Below are 24,121 nucleotides of genomic sequence, written 5' to 3' on the forward strand. Positions count from 1 at the left end.
GTATTTCCAGTAGAGCTGAGTTCAAAGAATACATCATTTGTGCGCAGTCAGAGCCACTGATAAGATTCACCCTTGGGAATCACAACTGAGAAAATTACTTTCCTCTCATCTGTCCCTGCACAGTTTGATTGAGCAGTGAGCTGGAACCTACCACTGGCTCTGGGTCCGAAGGCCATGCTTGCTTAGCAGAGCTGGCCCTGGGCTCCTGTCTAACCTGTGCTGTTTCTCCCTCTCTCTCCTCAGGAGTTCTGATTCTGAAGAGGCATTTGAGACCCCGGAGTCAACGACCCCTGTCAAAGCTCCACCTGCTCCACCCCCGCCGCCCCCCGAAGTCATCCCAGAACCCGAAGTCAGCGCACAGCCACCCCAGGAAGAACCAGGTAACCAAGGGCAGGGAGGCCCCGGAGAGCCGTGTGGCCGTGAGCCCCAGGGGAGATTAGTGGCAGTTCCTCTGGTGCAGGCTGCAGGCGAGCACGCACCCCGGGGGACTGAGTTGGCCTCTTCGCTTTGAGTTGTACTTGATGTGGCTTTTGTAGTTTTCTTGAAAACGTAGGATAAAGAGATACTTTGGATTATTCGGCATTTGCTTTGCAGTATTTGAGGGGCGGCCTCTGGGGAGATTGGGTTCGGAGGAGGGCAGTGGGTCTTGGAAGCTCACAGCACAGTCTTGGATTCCGGGTCTTGGCCCCTTGCTCTTGGCCCCTTGCTCTTGTAAGAGCGTTCCTTCTGGACAGCCCTGTAATCTACATGTGTATTCCCAGCACCAGGCTTAGGGAAGGAAGGTAGTAAGGGGTGAGGATAGAGCGGTAGACATTCACAGCAGACCATGGTGGTTTGTTTATTCCCCATTAATCTCATGTCACCTGATTTCTTATTACTTTCCCACGTCTCTTCTCCCTTCGTGTGAGTGAAAACACCTTGATGTTCCTTTTAGGCGGGTCATTAGTGGACAGGTGGAACAGATCCCCTCCCTACGCCACCCCTGGGGGGCATTCTGCGCCTCCCACAGTTACACCAGCACAGCCAACCACCTCTCACATGGAAGATGAATAGGCACCTGGAGAGATGGGGCCTACCAGAGAGGGCCCCACAGGCTGGCCAGGGGGCCGGGTGGCATTGTCCTTAGACCTGGACAGCTCTGGGCCCCACACCTTAGAGGACCCCACTGTGGGCCTTTCTTGGCCCACAGCCCTCCCATGTGATGATTCTGCAGGGCCAGACCCTTTCTAGACCACACAGTGGATACCTGGGAGCAGCCACCGCCAGGGACCCCCTGGTCCCCTTCTCCTGGCCCTTCCTCCTGAGGGCAACCGGTACCTAAGAAGGAGCCAAGGATGGGGCTGGGCTCCTTCACTGTGCTCTTGCCCTGGCTGGGAGCCAGGTAAACTGTACGATAAAATAACATTTTGACCTTGATGCTGGTTTTAGAAAGAAATGCGGGGGTGGGGGGGAAATTCTTTTTATCCGCCCTGGGTTCGAGCAGCCCATTGTTTTGGAAAGGATGTACACTCCTGGGGCATTGTTCCTAAACCAGTAAGTTCCTGTGCTGGGGCAAGGGGGCAGGACAGTGTTCATGAGAGCTGACGCCTTTGCTGGAGTTCGACAAAAACTGCTCCCGTGTCCCCCCATCTGTGACAGCTCATCAGCCTGCAGCAGTGTCTGGATTCGGCTGACCAGTGTAGACACCAGGCTCCGGGAGGATAGTGACTGGTATTTCTTTGATTTGAAGGTAGAGAAGAGCCAGGAGCTCTGTCTGTAGTTCTCAGAAAGTTATTTGCATCTCTGCCTTTATTTTGTATGATAAAGCATATATAACTGTATTTCCCGTAATATTTTTAAAAAGTCACCCATAATTTTTAATGGAAAGTGGCTGAATGACAAATACATTGTAATCTCTAGGTCAAATGTGTGAATAAGAATAAAGTATTCTTGGCCAGGCGCGATGGCTCACGCCTGTAATCCCAGCACTTGGGCGGGCAAGGCAGGCAGATCACGAGGTCAGGAGTTCAAGACCAGCCTGGCCAACATAGTGAAACTCCTTCTCTACTAAAAACACAAACATTAGCTGGGTGTGGTGGCACACACCTGTAGTCCTAGCTACTCGAGAGGCTGAGGCAGGAGAATCAATTGAACCTGGAAGGCGGAGGTTGTCGTGAGCCGAGATCACGCCACTGCACTCCAGCCTGGGCGACAGAGGGAGACTCCATCTCAAAAAAAAGAAAAAAGAAAAGAAAACAGTTTAGAAGAGAATCATGGCATATTACAGGGCATGTTCCATCCCCAGATGCCAAGGAGTGTGCAGAGAAAGCCATTTCTGGCCACAGGCATGTCTCCTGGGATTCCCAGTGTCCTGCCAGCTCCTGGAGAACAGGATGCCACTCTGTTCTTTTCTTTGGTACGGCCCTTCTTCCTTCTGCCTAACTTCCTTTCAGCAAAGCAAAGAATAATTTCCATTCTTAAAAACAAACATGCACAATACCCACCTCTCTGTTAGATGGCAGTTACTAAAAGAATGAGCATTATTGAGGATTAAGAGATAACCCCCACCCCAAGGGAAGGGGCTGGAAAGTTAATTGCTGCGGAGTCACAGCCCCTCAGAACCTTTGATTACACCCATTGGAGTGTTTGAACGGGGACTTTATGTGTCTCCTCCTTTGAAAACGGCAGCGAGCTTAGCTGTGTAAGGGTTGTACACTGAGGAGACTTATGGTTGGAACTGTGTCTGCTGAAAGCCCCCCTAGCTTGGGCTGTACAAAGATCTGTTTGATTTGCTGCCCCGGTAGAAAACCACCTCCCAGATGGAGGGTCCCCTCATCCATTCTGCAGACCAGCATGGGGCATTACAGAGGCGCAGGAAGGCAGCTGTGCTTGCTGGCATAGGTGGCTGTCGGAGAAGAAAGATTCGTTCTGAGAACCACAGGAAAGAAGGGCACCCGGGGGAAATCTATTGTTCACTTTCCCCTGCACAGTGCCTGGGATGTAGCAAAAGGTGCTGCGGGAACCACATGAAGTAAAGACAAGACCTTTGGCTGTGAATAAAGATGTGGTTTTTCGTCCTGCCAACCTACATTTTATAAAGCACTCACTTGCCCTACATTGGGTCCTACCAGCGTGTCTGTGCCCTCCGGGATGGAAGATGTGGGCCGGAGCAGCTCTGCCAGCCTGTCCTGAGAGCTGTAGCTTGGACCACACTCCCGAGACAGAGGATGGGGCAGACTTGCACCTGCCGCCAGCTGGGGCGGGCCAGGACTCCGCTCATCTGAGCGCAGTTTCCTTATCTGTAAAATGAAGAGGGTGACCTGTGCGTCCCTTCAGATCCTTCCTGCTCTGGCCTCCCATGGTCGTGTGAACAGAATGCTTAGCTGAGGTACAGTGACTGTGTTACTAGAACTCAAAACCGACCACTGAGGGTCATAAATGCACGTCATGTAATTAAATAATGGCTCCCAATCAAGCATTTGCCTTGTCAGGGCTGTGCTAGGTCCTCTGAGTGTTTCATCTCCCACACAGGTGAGGGAGGATTGGCCACATGCACACAGCATTTCTGTACAGTGGATGTCTTCCCCTGATTCCCAGTGGCACGTGGAGGTTACGGACCTCGTGCACCGTCTTGCAGCCCACGAGGGGCTCTGGTGTCAGAACCCAGGTCTCTCCACCTCCAAGCCCAGCTCCCTTCCATTTGGAGCCAGACTGCTCTCCACGAAGGTGCAGTGAGCTGGTGCCTTTGTGTGCCTAGCCTGGGGCAGGCACTTAGTAGGTATTGAGTGAAAGTCGTTGCTGAACCTGCCATTGCTCAGATGTGTGCTGGGGCAGTCCTGCCAGACTGTCCTGAGAGCTGCAGCCTGGGCCATGCCCCCGGGGCAGAGGACGGGGCAAAGGATTGCAAGTCAGTGGATAGTCAGTGGGGGTGACATGGCAGGAGAGCCGAGGCAGGTCCCTTCGAACAGTGCACACCTGCCCTTCAGGGACGTTGATGAACGTTGGGGAATGCAGCTTCTTTACTCGTTCTTGCGAGAAGACTGCCAAGCCCAGGGAAAGGCCCATGCTGGGGCCTCGGAGGTGACGGGAGCCTCCTTATGCCCTGCGTGCCTACACCTTTCCTCTCTCTCCGGGACATGGTCCTGCCAAGCACTGATTGTGGCACTGCACTTGGGGGCCCGAGCCATCGAGCTAGGGGTATACGGGTTCACAGCCACCAGATCCTAGCGCCAGTGACCTCACCAGGCACTGACTGTGCTCCAAGTGGCTGGTAGTAGATGGCTCTCCTCACATTGACTTGGAATGGAGCTCAGTGCCCAGCCTGGCTTCAGAGCACCCAGTGGCTTCCATTCTCCCTGGGTCTGCTGCTGGTCGTTGTACATGCTGTCACCTGCCTTCATCTCTGAGCAGCCCATGTGTGGGTGTTCCCTGAAGCCACAGGAGACTTCCTGTCATAGGGTGGGGCAGCCCAGAACCCAGCCAAGGCCCTTCCAAGCCTGGGGCAGGGACATAGAATTGGGTGTTACCATGGCATGTGAAGAGCTGGGGGCCGTGGCTGCGTTTTCCTGGCACCTGCTATGCCCTGGGCCAGGTGCTTACAGACTCTCCTTCCTCAACTGCACAGAATGCTCCATGACAGCTGATGACGGCACACTGCCTTAGATCCGACCAGGCGGCTGTCACAACATAAGCACGGGCTGGGCACCTGTTAACAACAGAAATGTATTGCTTGCTCACAGTTCTGGAGGCTAGGAAGTCCAAGATCAAGGCCCCGGCAGATGTGGTGTCTAGGGAGGGTGGTGTCTGCTTTCTGTTCATAGGCAGCACCTCCTCCCGGTGTCCTCGCATGGCGGAAGGACACACAGTCTTCCTCAGGCCTCTTTTGTAAGGGCAGTAATCCCACTAATGAGGACACTGTCCCCATGAGCTCATCACCTCCCAAAGGCCCCACCTCCTGATGCCATCACCTTATATGAGGATTTCAACATAGGGATTTTGGGTCTAAAGGTGTGGACCTTTAGACCAGAGCACACAGCGAGCTAAGGCCGAGGCTTTTCAGGCCTGGGTCTGGTTGCCACAGATACTTGGACCCTTTTTGGCCGGCTGCTCCCTCTTCATGATATGAGTGTTTCATGTGGTCCAGGGAACAGATGAGATCACTGGGGATTCTGATGCAGCCCAGGCAGAGGTTGGCACTGCACCCAGGGGCCCCTGGCCATTGAGCCAGGGGTATATGGGTTCACAGCCACAGATCCGAGACCCGTTCATCCCAGGCTGAGGGGACAGTGGAGAGTTTGGGGGCTGAATAGCCAGGTGAGAAGTGAGAGGATGTTGACCTCACCCGCCTGCAGTGGCTGTTCACATGGGGGATGGTGACCTCGTGTGTCCTGTGCCCCTTGGATGGAGACACCAACAACCTGGCAGGGCCCCAACCCTCTGGACGCATGTTCACTTCCTGTAATGACCTCGCCGGAGGGGCTGGACTGCACTCCACGTCCACACAGGCACAGTGGGCCATGAATGGGCTATCGGAGGCTCCCACAGACCCCAGTGGCTCAGCCATTATTCTCCTGGGAAGACAGGGGTATAACCAGGCCCCATAGCTCTTCCCTGTTATGGACAATGTTTGGTGATGTAATAGAACAATGGAAACACTGTGGGGGAGATACTAGAGACAGTGACGTCGAGGCACAGCAAGGTTAAGGAACTTTGGCCAGAGACAGCGAGCTGAGGAGTGGCAGAGCCAAGGTCTCCACCGCTTTTTATCTGACTCTGGACTCTGAAACCGACATCTTTTGAATCTGACATCATGTCAGTGGTCTACCTTTGTGCTGTCTTCTTTAGCTTTTAAAGAAAGCACTTAGGCAGGGTACGGTGGCTCACATCTGTAATCCCAACGCTTGGGGAGGTCAAGGTGGACGGATCATGAAGTTAGGAGATCAAGACCATCTTGGCCAACATGGTGAAACCCCGTCTCCACTAAAGATACAAAAATTATCTGGGCGTGGTGGCACGTGCCTGTAATCCCAGCTACTTGGGAGGCTGAGGCAGGAGAATCGCTTGAACCAGGGAGTCAGAGGTTGCCATGAGCTGAGATGGTGCCACTGCACTCCAGCCTGGGTGACAGAGCCAGACTCTGTCTAAAACAGAAAGAAAGCACTTTTCCAAAGTGTCCCATTTCATGCCTGCTTGTAAAGGATGAGGAGTGGCCGCAGGTCACAGCCAGTGCTATTTCCCCCATTGCCCTCTCCCTCTCCCTTCAAATGAGCAGTTAAGTCGGCAAACCGACAGAGCTCTTGTGCTGATGCTGGGGCCTGGCCTGGGGGACCGTGACCCACCAGGGAAGAGCCCCATCAGGACACTAGGTGGGGACGTGGCAGGGAAAGTTGCTCATCTCTGGCTGACACGAGAGAAGTGACAGTCAGCAAAGCAGGACAGAGAGGGACATGTGGGCTGGGCATGGTGGCCCATACCTGTAATCTCAGCACTTTGGGAGGCTGAGGTGGGAGGATCACTAGAGCCCAGGAGTTCGAGACCAGCTTTAAAAACTAGCCAGGTATGGTGGCACGAGTCTGGGTAGCTACTTAGGCGGGCGAGGTGAGAGGATCACTAGAGCCTGGGAGTTTGAGGTTGCAGTGAACTATGGTAATGCCACTGCACTGCCGCCTGGGTGACAGAGTGGGACCCTGTCTCTTTAAAAACAAAATAGTGACCTGCGGCATGTTCTAGGTGGAGCCAGGACCAGCCCAAAGCTGCTGAAGTCCCAGCTGTCTGAACCGCCCCTGCAGCACAGTGGGGCTGTCACTCCGACAGTGCTCCTGGCTGCCTTCTTACTTCCTACCCTACCTAGCAAAGCCTCCCCTTAGGTTCTCCCCGTCCTGACTGTGGCTCTGTTACTTAGATGCTCATGAGGCCAACTCTGCTGGGAACAATTTGGTTTATATAAAGAGAATTCAATGTCTTCATCACTAAGTGAGTTAACATGATCAGGAATTGTCTGTCCCCACAATGCCTCCACAGCACTTCTCCCTCTTGATTTCTGGGAATTGAACAGAAGTTGAAAGCAGATATATGAGAGCACGGTAGACCTCAGTAAGCAGAGGAGCACAGACCCAGCGGGCGGGGGCTCCGGGGACCCGGTGGGGTCTCCATGAGAGCCGGAACACCCACTGGTCTGAGGACAGAAGGCAGCCATGGCACAGGCCTCCTGTTGTCTTGCTGGGCAATTTTGGGTTTGGTTTCTCCAGCTCTCTGTTTTGGCCCACATCAGAGGACAGTGGGCACTGAAGGACAGCCTCTGCCTGGCACTTCGGCAGACCTGATGCCCCACGATTCTGAGGTGAAATCCACATAGGGAATTGGAGCTCAAAGGCCCATCCTCAAAGCCCACTCATTTTTGTGGCCAAATACTAAAGTGTTGCCCACCGGAGGTTTTAAAAGTGAGGCTAGGCCCAGAGAGAAGTGGATGAGGTGAGTCAGCCCAGTTCCAGACTTCCCGATGAGCAGACGCAGCTGTGGCACCTGCTACGAGGTGGGCTCTGAGCCCCACCCCAGTCCTGCGGAAGGAACTGCTGCTCTGCAGAGGAAGGGACGGGTGGAGGCGGAGTCTGGGGCTTCAATGAGTGTCTCAGGTGTGTCTCAGGCTAGGCAAATTTGGGAAATGTTAAATTCATCATGGACTTGCTCTGAGCTGCCCACAGCCACCAGCAAAATGCCACACAAAGACCAAGTAATGCTTTATTTCTGTCTTTTTAGCCTACTTAAAATAGAGACCTTTTCCCAGAATAAATATTACTAATTGAAGGCAGCATTTATATACTTAGAAGATATAAAGCCATGCTCCCTGTGTATGAGACCGTGTACCCATGATGTGCCAGCTTAAGAGGAGTCTGTGAGTGCCGGGCCACACCTCTGGCCCTCTGGGCACCAAGGATCCCTGCCCAGAGTGAACTCATTGGGAGATGGGGTGAAGGAGGAGATGATGGACAGGAACCAGTGCAGTGACTGCCGCAGGTGCTCCTGTGAGAAACAGCCCAGCAAGGCTAAGAGTGTGGCCTTTGGAGAAGGTGACATCAGCTGGGTGATGTCGGCTGCCCTGTCCTAGCTCTCTTCCTTTCCTGGGACTCTCCTGTCATGCTAACACATTGCCTTTCCCTCAACTTGGGGGTTGTATTGCCCAGCACTGGTGCTGTGGGCTGAATTGTGGCCCCCACATTTGGATGCTGAAGCCCCAACCCCCAATGTGATTACTGCAGGGAGGACCTTTACAGGGGGCAGTGAAGGTTGAACGGGTTCATACGGGCGGTGCCCTAACCCCATGGGAACCAGTGTTCCTATTCGAAGAGGAAGGGACCAGGTGTGCGCACAGAGAAAAGGGCATTTGCAAACCAAGGAGAGAGACCTCAGGAGAGATAAACCCGCTGTCCAAGACACCTTGACCTCGGACTTCCAGCCGCCAGCACCGTGACAAAGACATTTCTGTGGTTTAAGCCGCCCAGTCTGTGGTCCTTGGTGATGGCAGCCCAGCAGGCTCATGTAACTGGGATACCCTAGTGAGCCTTTTCATCTGATGAGCCTCGGGTGCTGACTTTGTCATCAGACTGAGCCAGAAACCTGGAGCCTGCATGCAAAGGCACTGTTCTTCAGGGCACTGCCCAGATCTGTGCCAATGGAGTTGAGGTGGAGGAAGTGTTGTGGATGGAGTCATCTGGGGTCTTGTCCTTCCTTACCTCTATGTCCATGGCACATCCCACAGTGGCCGATGTCTAGGAGGCATCCCGGGTTATTTGTGGAATGAACAAATGAATCACACAGTTGATTGCATCTGCATCTGTCTTCATGCAGATGTGCTATGTGGATGTTTAGAAATCCAGTAGGGAAGGCCGGGCGTGGTGGCTCACGCCTGCAGTCCCAGCACCCCAGCACTTTGGGAGGCTGCGGTGGGCAGATCGCTTAAGGTCAGGAGTTCGAGACCAAACATTTTTTTGTTTTTGTAAAAATACAAAAATTAGCTGGACGTGGTGGCACATACCTGTAATCCCAGCTACTCGAGAGGCTGAGGCAGGAGAATCACTTGAACCTGGGAGGTGGAAGTTGCCATGAGCCGAGATTGCACCACTGCACTCCAGCCTGGGTGACAGAGTGAGACTATTTTTCCAAAAAAAGAAAAAAGAAAAACCCAATAGGGCAGCAGGGAGGACTGGGGACCCAGGTGACCACAGGAGACCCTCTAACCCTGTGAGGGACCCTGCCGAGCAGCCTGCTCTGTTGACCAACACAATAAGACATTGGTTCCCAACCAGAGAGGATTTTGCCTCCACCAAAGGTACATGGCAGTGTCTAGAGACAGTGTTGATTGTCACAGTGGGGTAGGGGGTGGGGACTACTGGCATCCAGTGTGTGGAGGATAGGGATGCAGCTAAGCACCCTACAGGGCACAGGACAGCCCCCAGGATAAAAACCTGACTGTCCCCAAATGTCCATCATGCCAAGGATAAGAAACCCTGCAGCAAGATGAGGTTTCCTGGCTCCTGATGATCTAATGAGAGCTTGTCAGTGTTAAGGAGGAAAGCCATGCTAAGCAGGCGGGGAGCTCTTTCTTCTGGAGGAAGTAATGAGCAGTTGGTTGAGCTGCTTATCCGCTCATTGTTGGGCGATTACTGCTGACATCTGAAGGGCCTCCGAAGGCCTCCTTCAGCAGGCTGCAGAGGCATGTGTAACGGCCTGAGAGGGAGAAGGCTGGTGTTGGTGGGCCTTGCTTTAGAAATGACGGGATAGGCTGAGGCTCGTTCTTCCTCCTGCCAAAGCTCATTTGAAAACACCTGGTCCCCCTCAGCATCCCCTGGTCCGCTGTGCCCTCCGTGTATCCAGGGGCAATCACAGAGCAGGAAGATGAGGTCCCTGCTGGTGGGAGGATGGGGTACTTGAGAGTACTAGGGCCTAGAGGAAACTGGGAGGGAGTTGATTTTAGAAAGAAGGGAGTTAACACGTTATGAAATGAGAAGGAAGAAGGGCGCTTTAGAAACCATTTGGTAGAAAGAGCTCTGTACTTAGGACAACTGCACCAGGTAGGCCCTGGGTGGAGAAGAGGATAGTGAGAGGCTTGAAACCAGGACCAGCTCAGAGACGTGCTTCCAAATGATGCTTTCAATCCAAGGGTTTATTGATCCTGTAAGAAAAAGTGTGACCAGTCAAGGTGGAAACAAAGCTAAGGCTGGTCCTTAAACTCAAGAAGCTTGAAGTTTTTTTTTGTGTTGTGAGCTGATTTCTCTGCCAGGTACTCCAGGAGAAAGGTGCTTAGGAGCCAAGCTTGGTAAGCACTGTGCACAGTACTCACTGCCCAGAGATTTGCAGTCGTGAACATGAATTGCTCGGAGAAAATAGACAGGAAGAGACAGTTCAGGGGTTAATCGTGCGTTTTCCAAACCTTGTTGTTTGTTGGGGTGAGAGGGCAGATTCAGCAAATGAAAATTCGGGGTGCCCATTAAATCTGAATCTTAGATAAACAAAGAATCCTTGAGATATGGGACATACTTACATTAAAAAACATGTTCCTCTATCAGAAATTCAAATCCAGCTGAGCATCCTGTTCTTTGTCTGGCAAAGGGGGAAGGGGGAAGGGGGCTGGGGGCAGACCAGCTGTCGTGAGGCACACGTCGGAAACGCTGTCCCAGGTCTTACCCGGGCAGTGCCGTTTAGTCCTGGCTCTGCGTTCTCCCCGTGCTGAGGCCTGCAGACCCTGCAGACCGCTTTGTCGTGTTTGCCCTCTTGTCCAATGACACACTGTTCGTTTTCTGGCAAACCATTTTCTGGCATTCTTGACTGCCTGGAGCAGCTGTGAACTCAGAAATGCGTGAAAGACGTCGCTTGGTGCCAGCGGAACCCAGAGTAGCTGAGCCAAAGCTGGGGCCGGCCAGATCCCCATGGGGAGTAGGGGTGGGACCTTTGAGCATCATTTTGCCGGCGTGTGCGGCATCTGCGGTGTGTTGGGGAAATAGGAGCGACCTCCTGGGCTGGCAGCATCTGATGAGGTAGAAAAGCTGAGAGGAAGCAGCTAGGAGAGCAGTGAGAAGAGGCGAGGGGCAAGGCCGAGGAGAGGCGGACAGGACTAAAGGAGAGGTTACGGCTGGAGCTGCAGGTGGCAGACAGCAGTTCCACCGCAGGTGCCGGGGGCCTCCGTGGAAAGGCCCCTGTCCTTCACCGTGGCTCTGAGTCATCCAGAACAGGCTTGCTGGTGGCTGTGGCTGCTGTTAATATTTACGGAAGACACCCTATGCCTTCCTGCAGGATTTCTCTGTCCTGCTGTCCCACTCCTGACCCTGGCTTTAGCCACACTGGCCTCCTCGCTATTTCTGCAACACGCAAGGGGTGCTCCTGCCACAGGGCTGTTACACGCGCTGTTCCCTCTGCCCAGGATGCTTCCTCCCCAGGAGTCCTCCTGGTTCAAGGATTTACCTTCATTCTGGTCTTTGTTCAGATGTCTCTTCGGAAGATCTTGCCCGATTACCTTATTTTAAAAGTGAAACTCTCCTGGCTTTATTTTTTCCTTAACGTGTGTCACCCTCTGAAATTCTGTACAGTTTGTTTTGCTTTTTGTTTTTGTTTGTTTGTTTTGAGACAGAGTCTCATTCACTCTGTTGTCCAGGCTGAAGTGCAGTGGTGTGATCTCAGCTCTCTGCAACCTCCAGCTCCTGGGCTCAAGCGATTCTCCTGCATCAGCCTCTGCAGTATCTGGGATTGCAGGTGGACAGCACCATGCCTGGCTAATTTTTGTACTTTTTTAGTAGAGACAGGGTTTTACTACGCTGACCAGGCTAATCTCAAACGCCTGACCTCAAGTGATCTGCCTGCCGCGGACTCCCAATGTGCTGGGATTACAGGCGTGAGACACCAGGCCCTGTCCTGTTTATTGCTTTATTCACTGCCTTCCCCTGAAGAATCTAACTTCCAGAAAGGGAAGAATTTTGTCTATTTCTGTTCTTTGTTGAATCTATGGTACCTAGAACTGTGCCTGGTCTTAATTAGGCACTTGATGAGCGTCTTTTAACGAATGCTCTGAGCTGTTCTTTAATCAGTCCTTATCACCCTCATTGTATAGATGAGGGAACTCTGGGCAAGCCTTGCCTGGGTCTCCAGCTAATAATGGGTAGGTCAGGATCTGTATCCAAGTAGTGTACCCAGTAGTGCGCTGGGGGGGTCTGGGGCCAAGGTTTGTCACCCTTTGCTAGAGGGTGTTTTTCTAGCACACGAGGAGAGGTGCCCCAGTGTGTCCTATGTCTGTAATTGACGGCTTTGTCTCTGTTTCCTCAGGATGTGGTTCTGAGACAGTCCCCGTCCCCGATGGTCCACGGAGCGACTCGGTGGAAGGAAGTCCCTTCCGTCCCCCGTCACACTCCTTCTCTGCCGTCTTCGATGAAGACAAGCCGATAGCCAGCAGCGGGACTTACAACTTGGACTTTGACAACATTGAGCTCGTGGATACCTTTCAGACCTTGGAGCCCCGTGCCTCAGACGCGAAGAATCAGGAGGGCAAAGCGAGCACACGGAGGAAGTCCACGGATTCCGTCCCCATCTCCAAGTCTACACTGTCCCGGTCGCTCAGCCTGCAAGCCAGTGACTTTGATGGTGCTTCTTCCTCAGGCAATCCTGAGGCCGTGGCCCTCGCCCCAGATGCCTACAGCACTGGCTCCAGCAGTGCTTCCAGTACCCTTAAGCGAACTAAAAAACCGAGGCCGCCTTCCTTAAAAAAGAAACAGACCACCAAGAAACCCACAGAGACCCCCCCAGTGCAGGAGACGCAACAGGAGCCAGACGAAGAGAGCCCCGTCCCCAGGGAGGAGAATCTAGCATCTGAGACGAAGACGGACTCTGCCAAGACGGAAGGTCCTGGCCCAGCCTCATTGGAGGAGACGCCCCTCGAGCCTGCCACGGGGCCCAAAGCTGCCTGCCCTCCGGACTCAGAGAGTGTGGAAGGGGCTGTCCCCCCAGCTTCTGGAGGTGGCAGAGTGCAGAACTCACCCCCCGTCGGGAGGAAGACGCTGCCTCTTACCACGGCCCCGGAGGCAGGGGAGGCAACCCCATCAGATAGCCGAGGGCAAGAGGACTCTCCAGCCAAAGGGCTGTCCGTGAGGCTGGAGTTTGACTATTCTGAGGACAAGGGTAGTTGGGACGACCAGCAGGAAAACCCCCCTCCTACCAAAAAGATAGGCAAAAAGCCAGTTGCCAAAATGCCCCTGAGGAGGCCAAAGATGAAAAAGACACCCGAGAAACTTGACAACACTCCTGCCTCACCTCCCAGATCCCCTGCTGAACCCAATGACATCCCCATTGCTAAAGGTACTTACACCTTTGATATTGACAAGTGGGATGACCCCAATTTTAACCCTTTTTCTTCCACCTCAAAAATGCAGGAGTCTCCCAAACTGCCCCAACAATCGTACAACTTTGACCCAGACACCTGTGAGGAGTCCGTTGACCCCTTTAAGACATCCTCTAAGACCCCCAGCTCACCTTCTAAATCCCCAGCCTCCTTTGAGATCCCAGCCAGTGCTATCGAAGCCAATGGAGTGGACGGAGATGGGCTAAACAAGCCCGCCAAGAAGAAGAAGACGCCCCTCAAGACGTAAGTTCAGGGGTGGAGGTGGTAAGGATCGGAGGCGGGGGTGCGCATTGGCTGTGACCCTTGGTCATGTGCCTGGATAACCTTTGACTGCCCTAACCTTGCCCCTGGGTGCTGTGATGATGCCACGCTTGCAGCCGTTGCACCAGGCAGACAATATTTGTGTTTTCCTTCCTCTCTGCCATCAGAGTGGAGGTATTTTCCCATCCACATACCCCTTTGTGTCCTTGGTCTTTTGCTTTCATAAATCAGTGCTCTAGAGCTTTACTTTTAGCCAAAGACCTGATGTTCAACTCCAGGGCAATCTGGGAGACCCCATGGCTAAAAGTTCCCTTGAAGATCTGGTCAATCCCTCTGTTGGTAACTAGTTGCCTTTTGGAGAAGCTAGGAGATACACCCTTTAAAATATTAAAATGTATAGAATTTGTTTCTGCCTATTAATGACACATTAGCCCAGGAGGCAAACATAGTAGGTTCCAGAAGGCCCAGGAATGAGACATGTGGCCTGGGCCCTTTTCTGCTGCATGCCAACCAGCCCATAAGAAATACCCCTCTTTGGCCAGGTGTGCTGGCTCACACCTATAATCCCAGCATCTTGGGAGGCTGAGGTGGGTGGATTGCCTGAGGTCAGGAGTTTGAGACCAGCCTGGCCAATGTGTGAAAACTCTGTCTCTACTAAAAATGCAAAAATTAGCTGGGTGTGGTGACGGGTGCCTGTAATCCCAGCTACTCGGGAGGCTGAGGTAGGAGAATTGCTTGAACCTGGGAGGCGGAGGTTGCAGCAAGCCAAGATCAGGCCACCGTACTCCAGTCTGGGCGACAGAGCAAGACTCCATCTAAAAAAATAAATAAATAAAATGAAATACTCCACTGTCTCCTTCCCTCTCTTCTCTCATCTTCTATAGACAAAACCCCTGTAAGTTCTGAAGAGATAAATGGAACCTGAAAGCAGGGAGGAAATCCCCACAATCCCCAAGAAATCATTAGTCCACGGCTCTGTGGTCCACAGACACTTGGCCAAGTACACTGTGCTTAAATCCCAAACACCCGTGGCTCTAGAATTCATCCCAAGACTTGCTCTCACATGGATGGTTGCTGGCCCTTTATTACGTGGCCCCTGTGGTTAATAGCTTGGCGATTTCCTTACTCTTATGGGAAGTATTGTCAATAATTTTAAAAGGCTGTGGAGATCAGTCTCCTGGGGAAAGACCACAGCGCTGGCCCCTCTGGGTCTGCCTGGCACGAAAGAGACAGGGTGACACGTTTACCTCCCATTCTGGTCTCCCCCTAACATTGAACATCTGAGAAGAACGCAGGGCCTCCCGAGAGGAGGTTTGACAGCAGGGTTTGACCTTGGATTACCCTGCCACTGTCCAGTGGTTGCTGGAGGCCATCCTGGCCAAAATGGGGACTTTTTTTTTCAGTTACCCAACTAGATCCTTCCTAGAGACGGCCTAGAATTCATGTTGGAAACTATTTCAAGCCTGGAATAGAAGTCTGACATGCCTGGACTGCAAAGCCATGCTCTCCCATCTGTGGAGTGAGAGCCGACCACGGCCACCACCCCCTCCTCCTCTGAGATATAGTCTGTGTCTCATAGGTGCCCCCAGCCACTTTCTTGTTTGAACATCAGAGCTAACAGGGATCGGGGAAGTTTACCCAGCTTGTGGTCTCACCTCTAGTGCAGATAAGGACTTTGGTTTGGAAGACCCTGCACAGGTCTGATAAAGCTCTTGGGGCGCCAGTACTTTGTGGGATCATTAGAACCAAGAGAGGAAGCTGTTCCCCAGCAGCCCCTTCCAAAAAGCTGGGGCGCTGTCCAGCTTCAGAAGTAGACCCTATAGCAATGGCTGCCATATCCTAACCCGTTAATAACCAGTTACCTGCAGATTTATCTTTTTTGTCAGTTCCTTCTGTCTGTCTCTCTTTTTCTTTGTCTTCTTGTCTTAGGATGGTTGAAGATGTGATGTCTGTGTGTTCTCTGTTGTAAGTAAATTTAATGCAATCTGCCTCTTATGCCCAATGTGCTTGTTTTTCTGCCTTTTGTTTCTGCTTCCAAGCTCTTTTTAATTTTCCCTCTATGGCTGCTACTGATGTATTTCTGTGGTGGACCTGGGAATGATGTGGCATGGGGCTCCCCAGTAGCAAAGATTACTTTTCTGTTTCATAGTGATTCGCTTAAGAGATTGCTTGGCTGTGAAAATGCGATCATCCAGCATCTGCCTGCTTATCAGGAATGGAACTTTTTCCCCTCCCTCGCATATTGGATGTCTTCATCTGAAATCGTGCAATTTTTTTTTAACTCTTCATTGCATTCTTTCATTTTAAATTGGGCTAGTGGGCGATTGCTTTCAACACTCCTGGGGCTTCACGTTAAAATAACCGGCCAGTCTAACCACAGGCAGTGACGGCCATGGCTTTTCCTGCTAACATGTAAAGCAGAAACGTTTGGGCTGTTCCAAATTGAGGCCTGTAGAGTGCCCTGAAATGCAGGGTCAGCGCAGAGTGGAGCACATGGCTGAGAGCCATCGCCAGGCTGCCCCAGGCCTGCATCCTCAGTCACCCAGGACCTGGCTGGGTATCGGCATGCCTCATCTGTCATCCGTGGGTCACCCTGCCACCTGTCAGTAGAAACAGAGCTGACCATTTCTGTGCCTCTGCTGCTTTGCCTCCCCTGGCCAGGAGGGATCTGTGGGCAGCTCTGGGGGGTCCATAGGCATATACCTTCTCCCTGTCCTTACAAGGGAAGCTGGCCTCATCCCAGGTGGCCAGCAGTCCCAGGATAGGGTGGAGTCTGTCAGGCTCTCTTCTGCCCAAGGGATTTCTTCACTCTTTTTGAGCCACCCAGCAACTATAAAATTTATGGTTATATATTTATATGCATGAATAAATATATGCTTCAAGCTGTGGCTGCACTGTTTTAATGGCAAATGTCATCAATGCTGTAAATAGCCATTTATAGTATTTTTTTTTCATGATTAAATGCCATTGTTGGAGTGATTTGAGAGAACACAAGGAAGGAACTTGAATGCCAAATTGCTCTGCCCACTCAGTTAATGTCGAAAGCAGGGGAGGGGGTGGGATCTAAGGAAAGGGAGCACCCCCCAGAGCCTTTGCTTTGCTGGTAGTGGGGCCATCCCAGGGAGGGGCTGGGGACAGGGGCAGGGCCAGTCTGCAGGGTGGAAAGAGCCCCCATTCTGACATCTGCACGATGGATTGAGTGGAACTGCTCAGGCTACAGTCATCCCTTCCTCCTGGGATCCGCTTGCTTGAGCCTTCTGGAGTCTGATCTGGTGTTTCCTCTGCCTCAGCCCCCCATTCATGTGAAGGAGAAAGAAAGGGAGAAAAGAGCTGTGAATCTTGTCTGTTCACCATGGTCAGGAAAAGACGTAAAAGAATCACCTCTCCCAGCCCTGCCTTTAGTCAGGATTCCACCTAGAAGCCTTCAGAGCGTGGGAATCCGTTGAGCTCAAAGATCCTGTGATCGAGAGGATTCAGCAGGTTCCCCCTGAGGACCCCAAACTTTTATTTCTGTGTGGGCCCCTTCAGTTGTTCGTTAACTGAAGTGTTGCCTTGCCCGTCTGTAAATTGGTGTCCTGAGCCTAACCTTAGTTGGGTTGACATTCCTGGAAGACTCCAGATAAATTAATCTGCTCACCAAAAATTTGCTTTATGAAATAAAAACATTGAGTTAAATTTATCTTCATTTTCTGGGTCAGTTCTCCAAAATGGCATCTCGTCCAAGATTTCCAGCTTGATGGATCTTTCCCTTGGGGGCAAAAGTAACAGCTGTTAAAAAGCGAGAATGGGTAGTGGCCGTCTTCTCGCTGATGCTGGAGTGGCGGAGGTGGGAGGGTGGCCTGGGCCAGATGGCTCCGCAGAGGCAGTAGCTTCGGTCCGCTCTGTACTGCTCTGGAGTGTCCCGTTCCTCTGCTTGTTGTGTTTACATTTTCCATTTTGTTTCCAGTGACACATTTAGGGTGAAAAAGTCGCCAAAACGGTCTCCTCTCTCTGATCCACCTTCCCAGGTACAGTGTTCTTTGATCATGATGGTTTTATGCCCCCCCACCCCCGGTGGTTTTTCTTTCTTGTTGACAAAGCTTTGCTTTCCACTCATCCTGGGCATGCTTCCAAGATCATGTTTGCAAGACCCTCTTCTTGCCTCCTCTGTGGGGATCCCTCGCATTTGCAAGACGTTGTTTTGATCTCTTCACTTTGCAGAAGATCATAGTGTGTCCCGAGAGTAGGAAGATATTCAGTAAAAATGTTAGTTGGGTTCTAGAGGACCCATTCTCCATTCAGGCCAGTTCACCTGCTGTGAACTTCCAGTACTGTTGAGTGGAGAGACTCTTGAGATGAATGAATACGCAGTGGGAGGGTAAAAAAAAAAACAAACAAAACTCAGCATGCTTCAGGAGCATGCATTGTGCATCCAAATTGGTGTGGGAAGAAAAGGGAACCCCACCCCAAAGAAGTGGGGCTTGCTTTCTTTCTTTATTAGAGTCCCTCTCACCAGTTCCTCCGTCAGATGTATTCCATTTCTTCTACGCTGTTTCCAGACCAAGGAAGATTTTCCTCAAGCCTGTCAGTCATATGTCTAGGGCTAATTTCTGGATCATAGAACAAGCAAACCTCCTACCCCTCCAAGTCTGAGCCAGCAAAGCCCCAGCCTGCAGACCCTGGCCAGGGTGGGGGGCAGTGGAGGGAAGCACTCAGCCCTGGGGAGGGGGCTCAGGTCCCAGCTGCAGCTCCACCCCCACCCTGCCCTCCTCCATGTCACACCCTCCCATGGAAATGGAGATAAGATCCCCCTTTTCTGCCTCCAGGGACTAGTGTGATGAGTGTCAGGTGACTCTGGTGATATTGATGTGTAGGCCCGAAGCCCTGTCTGAGCATCGCACAGTAATCAGTCATAAAACTAGCAAGTAACCAAGACATAAAATCCTGATTTTTAAAAAAAGTAATGGTTACTCCCTGAAACAAACCATCACAAAAGGAGATTCATAGAAGAATCTGTATGTCCATCTCCTTCCTTAATGGACTATTTGGAGCAGAGTCAGAGAAGAGCGTGCAGAGGACTGTGACCAAGACGTGTCCTGACTCACGGGGCCCCAGAACTGTGGGGTGGAAGCAGTTTCTGACCAAGAGTCTGACGAGACGAGAAACTGCTTTTCTTCTCTTTGCAGGACCCCACCCCAGCTGCTACACCAGAAACGCCACCGGTGATCTCTGCAGTGGTCCACGCCACAGATGAGGAAAAGCTGGCAGTCACCAACCAGAAGTGGACGTGCATGACAGTAGACCTGGAGGCTGACAAGCAGGACTACCCGCAGCCCTCGGACCTGTCCACCTTTGTAAACGAGACCAAGTTCAGTTCCCCCACTGAGGGTAAGCAACTCCGTGGCCAGCCGGACCCCCACTCTGCCTCGGAGAATACTGGCCCTAGGGAGCCCAAGGCCAGGAGAGAAAATTCTCAGCCAGGTAACCATGGGATCATTATGTGAGAGCATCTGCACGTCTCCTGCTGCACTTGAAGCTCAGGCTGAGACTTGAAACAGCTGTCCCTTGACCCATGACTCCTGCTAAGAGCTGGCATGGTGCCCTCTGACTCCACCTCAGGACTCCATCAAGCGGGTCCTGAGCGCCCACATGAGCTTTGCCCGTGGCTTACGTCCCCTCTGTGATTTTGGTAAACAGCTCCAAGGGAGTGTCATTCAAGTCAAACTCTCAGTATAGGTCACTGACCTGGAGTCGCTGGGTGCCACCATTATTCCCAGGCCCCATATGGTGTTCAGACACTATGGCCACACCTTTTAATCAAGCCTCAAACCAGAGATTCACCCTAGGCTTGCTAAGAGGACTGATTCCCTCCTCAGAAATGGGCTCCAGAAACTGCTTATTCCATTAATATCCTCCTTTTTTTTTTTTTTTTTTTTTTTGAGATGGAGTTTCACTCTTGTTATCCAGGCTGTATTGCAGTGGTGCAATCTCTGTCACTGCAACCTCCATCTCCTGGGTACAACGGATTCTCCTGTGTCAGCCTCTCGAGTAGCTGGGATTACAGGCATGTGCCACCACGCCTGGCTAATTTTTTGTATTTTTAGTAGAGATGGGGTTTCACCATGTTAGTCAGACTGGTCTCAAACTCCTGACCTCGTGATCCACCCACCTGGCCTCCCAAAGTGCTGGGATTACAGGCCAGCCTGTACCCAGCAGATTTCTAAGTTTTTTTTTAACCGAGTAGAAATCGCTGTGAAGAAGATCACACATGAACGTCTGGTCTCCACTTCTTTGCTGCTAGTAAGAGACTAAGATCTCCTTTAAACTGCTTCCTCCCTCCCTGTCTGGGTGGGGTAGTAGTGTTATGAGGGTGCAAGTGGGTTTTAATTGTAACTCAAAAACCCCCCACCTTCTTCTGGACGTTATTCCACAGTCAGGCCTCTCTCCCTGGTTTGCTTTGTGCCCACAAGGGCTTGGAATGTTACCAGTGTACATTTATGGTAGATCTGTTTCATATTTTTCAGAATATTGGATTCTTCCCCCTACCCAAAACTGCCTTTGTAAAGTTGACAATGAAAAGGTGACCCAAATTATGTGTACTTTCACTTCTTGGCATTTTGTTTTGCATAAAACGGAGCCTTTCGGTTGGCTGTCAGGTTGGCCCTCTGGCTTGGGGTTTGAGAGGTCTAAAAGTGACCATCTTGGCCAAGCGCAGTGGCTCACGCCTGTAATCCCAGCACTTTAGGAGACTGAGGCAAACAGATCACTTGAGCTCAGGAGTTCAAGACCAGCCTGGGCAACATGGCAAAACCCTGTCTCTACTCAAAGTACAAAATATTAGGTGGGCATGGTGGTATGTGCCTGTGGTCCTGGTTATTCAGGAGGCTGAGAGGGAAGGATTGCTTGAGCTCAGGAGGCAGAGGTTGCAGTGAGCCTAGATTGTGCCACTATACTCCATCCTGGGTGGCAGTGAGACTCTGTCTCCAAAAAAAAAAATTAGAGAGTGGACATCTTGCTCTAACCCGACCCCAGAGGCCCTACGATCTGGCCTCAGCCTCCCTTGGATCCTCATTTTCCTCTGCACCTGCATCTGAGGCAGAAGTCTTTTCCTGGAACACCCCTCATTCAGCTGCCTCTGCAGTGCTGCTGCAGACCCCACCTGCTGGAACACCCTTACCCCAACCCACACTGCACTCCCTCACCTCATCCCTGTTTCCCACCCTTTCCTTAGTGCTGTCCCCTCCCAGCCTTTCCCTGGACATCTGCTCCTGGCTCTGCTCACCTTTAGTGCTTGGTCTGGGCCGAGTTGGGGGCACATAACACCATAATGACGATGTGTGTGCATTTCTTGCTTCCCAGCTAGCTTGTATGTTTCCTGAAGGCAAGAACTTTTGTCAGGTTCATCTTTGTTCCTCGCAGCACCCTCAGCATCATTGGGGCTAAAGACAGGTTTGTGAAAAAAAGTTCATACAAGGTTCAGGCAGGTCCACAGCTTAGTAGTGTCAACCCAGCTATTTGATCTCTCGATGGGTATCACCTGCATCAGGTGTGGAGGGCTGCGGGAAAGAGGTTTTCATCCCGGAGGCAGCAAGCGACATTTGAGTACAAGCATCAGACTTGGCCATTTTGATAGCACCTATGGTGGGTCACATCTCTTGAGCTTTATAAGAAATTTCTAAATGTCAGAGAAAAGCATTTAGAAACCACCCTGAAGTTGGGGCCGGGCGTGCTGGCTCACGCCTGTAATCCCAGCACTTTGGGAGGCTGAGGCAGGCAGATCACTTGAGATCAGGAGTTTGAGACCGGCCTGACCAACATGGAGAAACCCAATCTCTACCAAAAATACAAAAATTAGCCAGTCGTGGTGGGCACCTGTAATCCCAGCTACTAAGGAGTCTGGGGCAGGAGAATTGTTTGAACCTGGGAGGTGCAGGTTGCAGTGAGCTGAGGTCATGCCACTGCACTCCAGCCTGGGTGACAGAGTGAGACTGTCTCAAAAAAAAAGAAAAAGAGAAGAAGAAGCCAGCCTGAACTAGCCATATGATTTTGATACATGTATGTCTTTAGTTTTATGGTCAGGAACCAAAGCATTTTTTTCTTAGAAAAATCTAAAAATCCTAACAGTACTTTTAGACCTAATACGTACCTCATTCACAAGTCTCAGAGACTCTTCGGTGGTCATTCCGTCTCCCTGTGTCCTTTGACACGGCTCTGTTAGGTTCTCCTTCCTGCCTCTCACAGAGGGGAACGTGCCCTCCTTGGAAGCCCCAGCTGTTCTCTGAGGTCAGGCACCACCACTGTGGCACTGCAGAGCTCAGGAATTCAGGCTTGCCATTTTGATAGCACCTATGGTGAGCGGCATCGCTTGAGCTTGATAAGAAATTTCTAAATGTCACCCTTAGAAGGGTGACAGTGGGGAAGCTGGAGGCAGCCTCCCTGCCTCTTTCCCTGGGCTCTTTTCTTCCATAACATAATGTTACTTAGGTTAAAAGTTCCAGAAATATTAGTCATGAGCAGGAATAGATCTGATCACACCCCTTTCCATGTGTGTCACCCATTGAAGGGTTTTTATCTTACAGCATTTCATTTCAGCCTACAAAACTAGGCACTTTGAGCTCCACTTGGTGGATAAGTCAACAGGCAAGGTGACATCGGGGGAGTTGGCTTCCCTGATCCTGGGAACGGAGACGGGGACTCAGCAGCCTCCTTCTGGCTTCTGCACGGGGCTCTTACCCGTTCCCAGCAAGAGCCCAACAATTAGTCAGATGAAAGAAACACTCCAGCCCTCTCGCTGTGCAGTGCCCTCGTATGAAGTGATTACCAAGAGCAGCCCTCAGGAATGACAGGACCCATGAACAATAGCTGAGGCTCTTCCGATAGGAGCAGCCACACACGTTAGCAAGGGCCATCTTTTCCAGTTGAGAATGTGATGTGCCACTTGGTATGTTGGCGTCACCCTTCCTGGCCTGCCAGCTTTATGTGGCATGGTGTGAAAATGGGGCTGAAATTGGATGTGGCTTCACTCCCGGGTCTGCCCTTTGAGGCTTAGGATTTGAAGCAGATGAGTGAGATCCTGAAAACCAACTTCAGAAAGACTTCTTCAAAATATATCAGAGATCACCCAAGATGACAGGAGGAGGTACTCATTTTTCTTACATCCTGTCCAGGCCATTTTGGAAATTATAAATCAGGGCCCCAAATGACTGTGATTGCAACAAGCAGGGCATGTTCTGAAGGAGCATCTCCAGGCGCCGCCACTCACCTGGGATTGACGGGGAAGACTGTAGGCCTCCTGACACCAGGCATCTTACAAATGCAAACACTTCTCTGGGTGTCAGAGAACCCCACTTTTGCACTGTCAGTTGCTCCTTCTAATGGGAGGAGTCGGGGACACGGGACAGTGGGAAGGGATTTCCTTTTGGCAGGTAGCAGAGAAGGCAGGTGAGTGAGATCCGTGACCTAAAACTCACCCAGATTCAGCCACTAGAAGAGCTGAGGTTCCAAGTGGGACGCATCACTGAGGCAAGCTGGTAACTAGAGCTGGGTACTCAACTGGGGCCACGGTCCCTGAGAAATCTCTGCAGTGGTCTGTTGCTCATTCGTGCCTCCTGGGTGCCCTGTGCTGTATTGGAGTGTGCTGAGAGATTTCTGCTAAATAATTTAGAGCATATAATGCCTTGGCAATTGTAATGATACCTTGGAAGAGGCAGATGATTCACTTTTATTATCTCAACTTAAACAGTTTATAATAGAACAGTAAATTGGTAGTCCTAGGGTTCTCTACCTGGGAAGTGATAGATCAGGAGGAGACCCTAAACATCACCTCATCCATCCCTGTTTTTCTCCTGCTTCCCCCTCTTTTTTTTTTTTTTTTGACAGTCTCGCTCTGTTGCCCAGGCTGGAGTGCAGTGGTGCGATCTCAGCTCACTGAAACCTCCACCTCCTGGGTTCTGGTGATTTTTCTGCCTCAGCCTCCCAAGTAGCTGGGACAACAGGTGTGCAACTGGCTAATTTTTGTGTTTTTAGTAGAGACGGGATTTCACCATGTTGGCCTGGCTGGTCTCGAACTCCTGACCTCAAATGATCCACCAGCCTCAGCTTCCCAAAGTTTTGGAGTTATAGGTGTGAGCCACTGTGCCCTGTCCTGCTTCTCATTTTTAAGGTGAGGAGGAGATGAAGTCTTTACAAATTGATGCTTCTGTGTCTTAAGTTGGGGCAGACCCTGGGGTTCAGGCTTGGTGTGAGAGTCAGAAACACTTTCTCTACTCATCTCTATTCAGGATGAAACAGGTCTTTCTGTCCTTTAATCCACAAAACTGTCTTCAATCTCATGAGCTGGCCATGCAGACTAGAAGGGTATGTTTAGCCCACCAAGGGAGATTCAGGGATTCCAGAAAGATTGTCCACTTGTTTAAGTAGTTATTCAGCCATTTGCAGGTTTTAAGACAGTCTTCCAGGAAATGTGTCCTTTTAAAGCTCATATTTTTTTTGATGATGCTTTTAATAATAGGCAGAAATAAAGAG

General features: G+C 51.4%; 1 protein-coding gene across 23 annotated transcripts in view; it reads left to right on the forward strand.

The window, feature by feature from the left end:
• Nucleotides 1-24,121, forward strand: part of TACC2 (transforming acidic coiled-coil containing protein 2) — a 254,931-nt gene that overhangs the window by 200,162 nt on the left and 30,648 nt on the right. For 12 of the 23 annotated variants that reach the window (XM_074383003.1, XM_074383020.1, XM_074383016.1 and 9 more), the window contains 5 exons: nucleotides 244-380; nucleotides 12,289-13,600; nucleotides 15,548-15,583; nucleotides 17,565-17,625; nucleotides 18,784-18,985. In XM_074383003.1, the coding sequence (XP_074239104.1) occupies nucleotides 244-380; nucleotides 12,289-13,600; nucleotides 15,548-15,583; nucleotides 17,565-17,625; nucleotides 18,784-18,985 (1,748 nt within the window). The remainder of the gene's footprint in view (nucleotides 1-243; nucleotides 381-12,288; nucleotides 13,601-15,547; nucleotides 15,584-17,564; nucleotides 17,626-18,783; nucleotides 18,986-24,121) is intronic. The other 11 variants (XM_074383022.1, XM_074383012.1, XM_074383019.1 and 8 more) reach the window with 2 other exon arrangements.

This window comes from Saimiri boliviensis, chromosome 12 (genome assembly GCF_048565385.1).
Source record: "Saimiri boliviensis isolate mSaiBol1 chromosome 12, mSaiBol1.pri, whole genome shotgun sequence".
Classification (NCBI taxonomy): Eukaryota; Metazoa; Chordata; class Mammalia; order Primates; family Cebidae; genus Saimiri; species Saimiri boliviensis.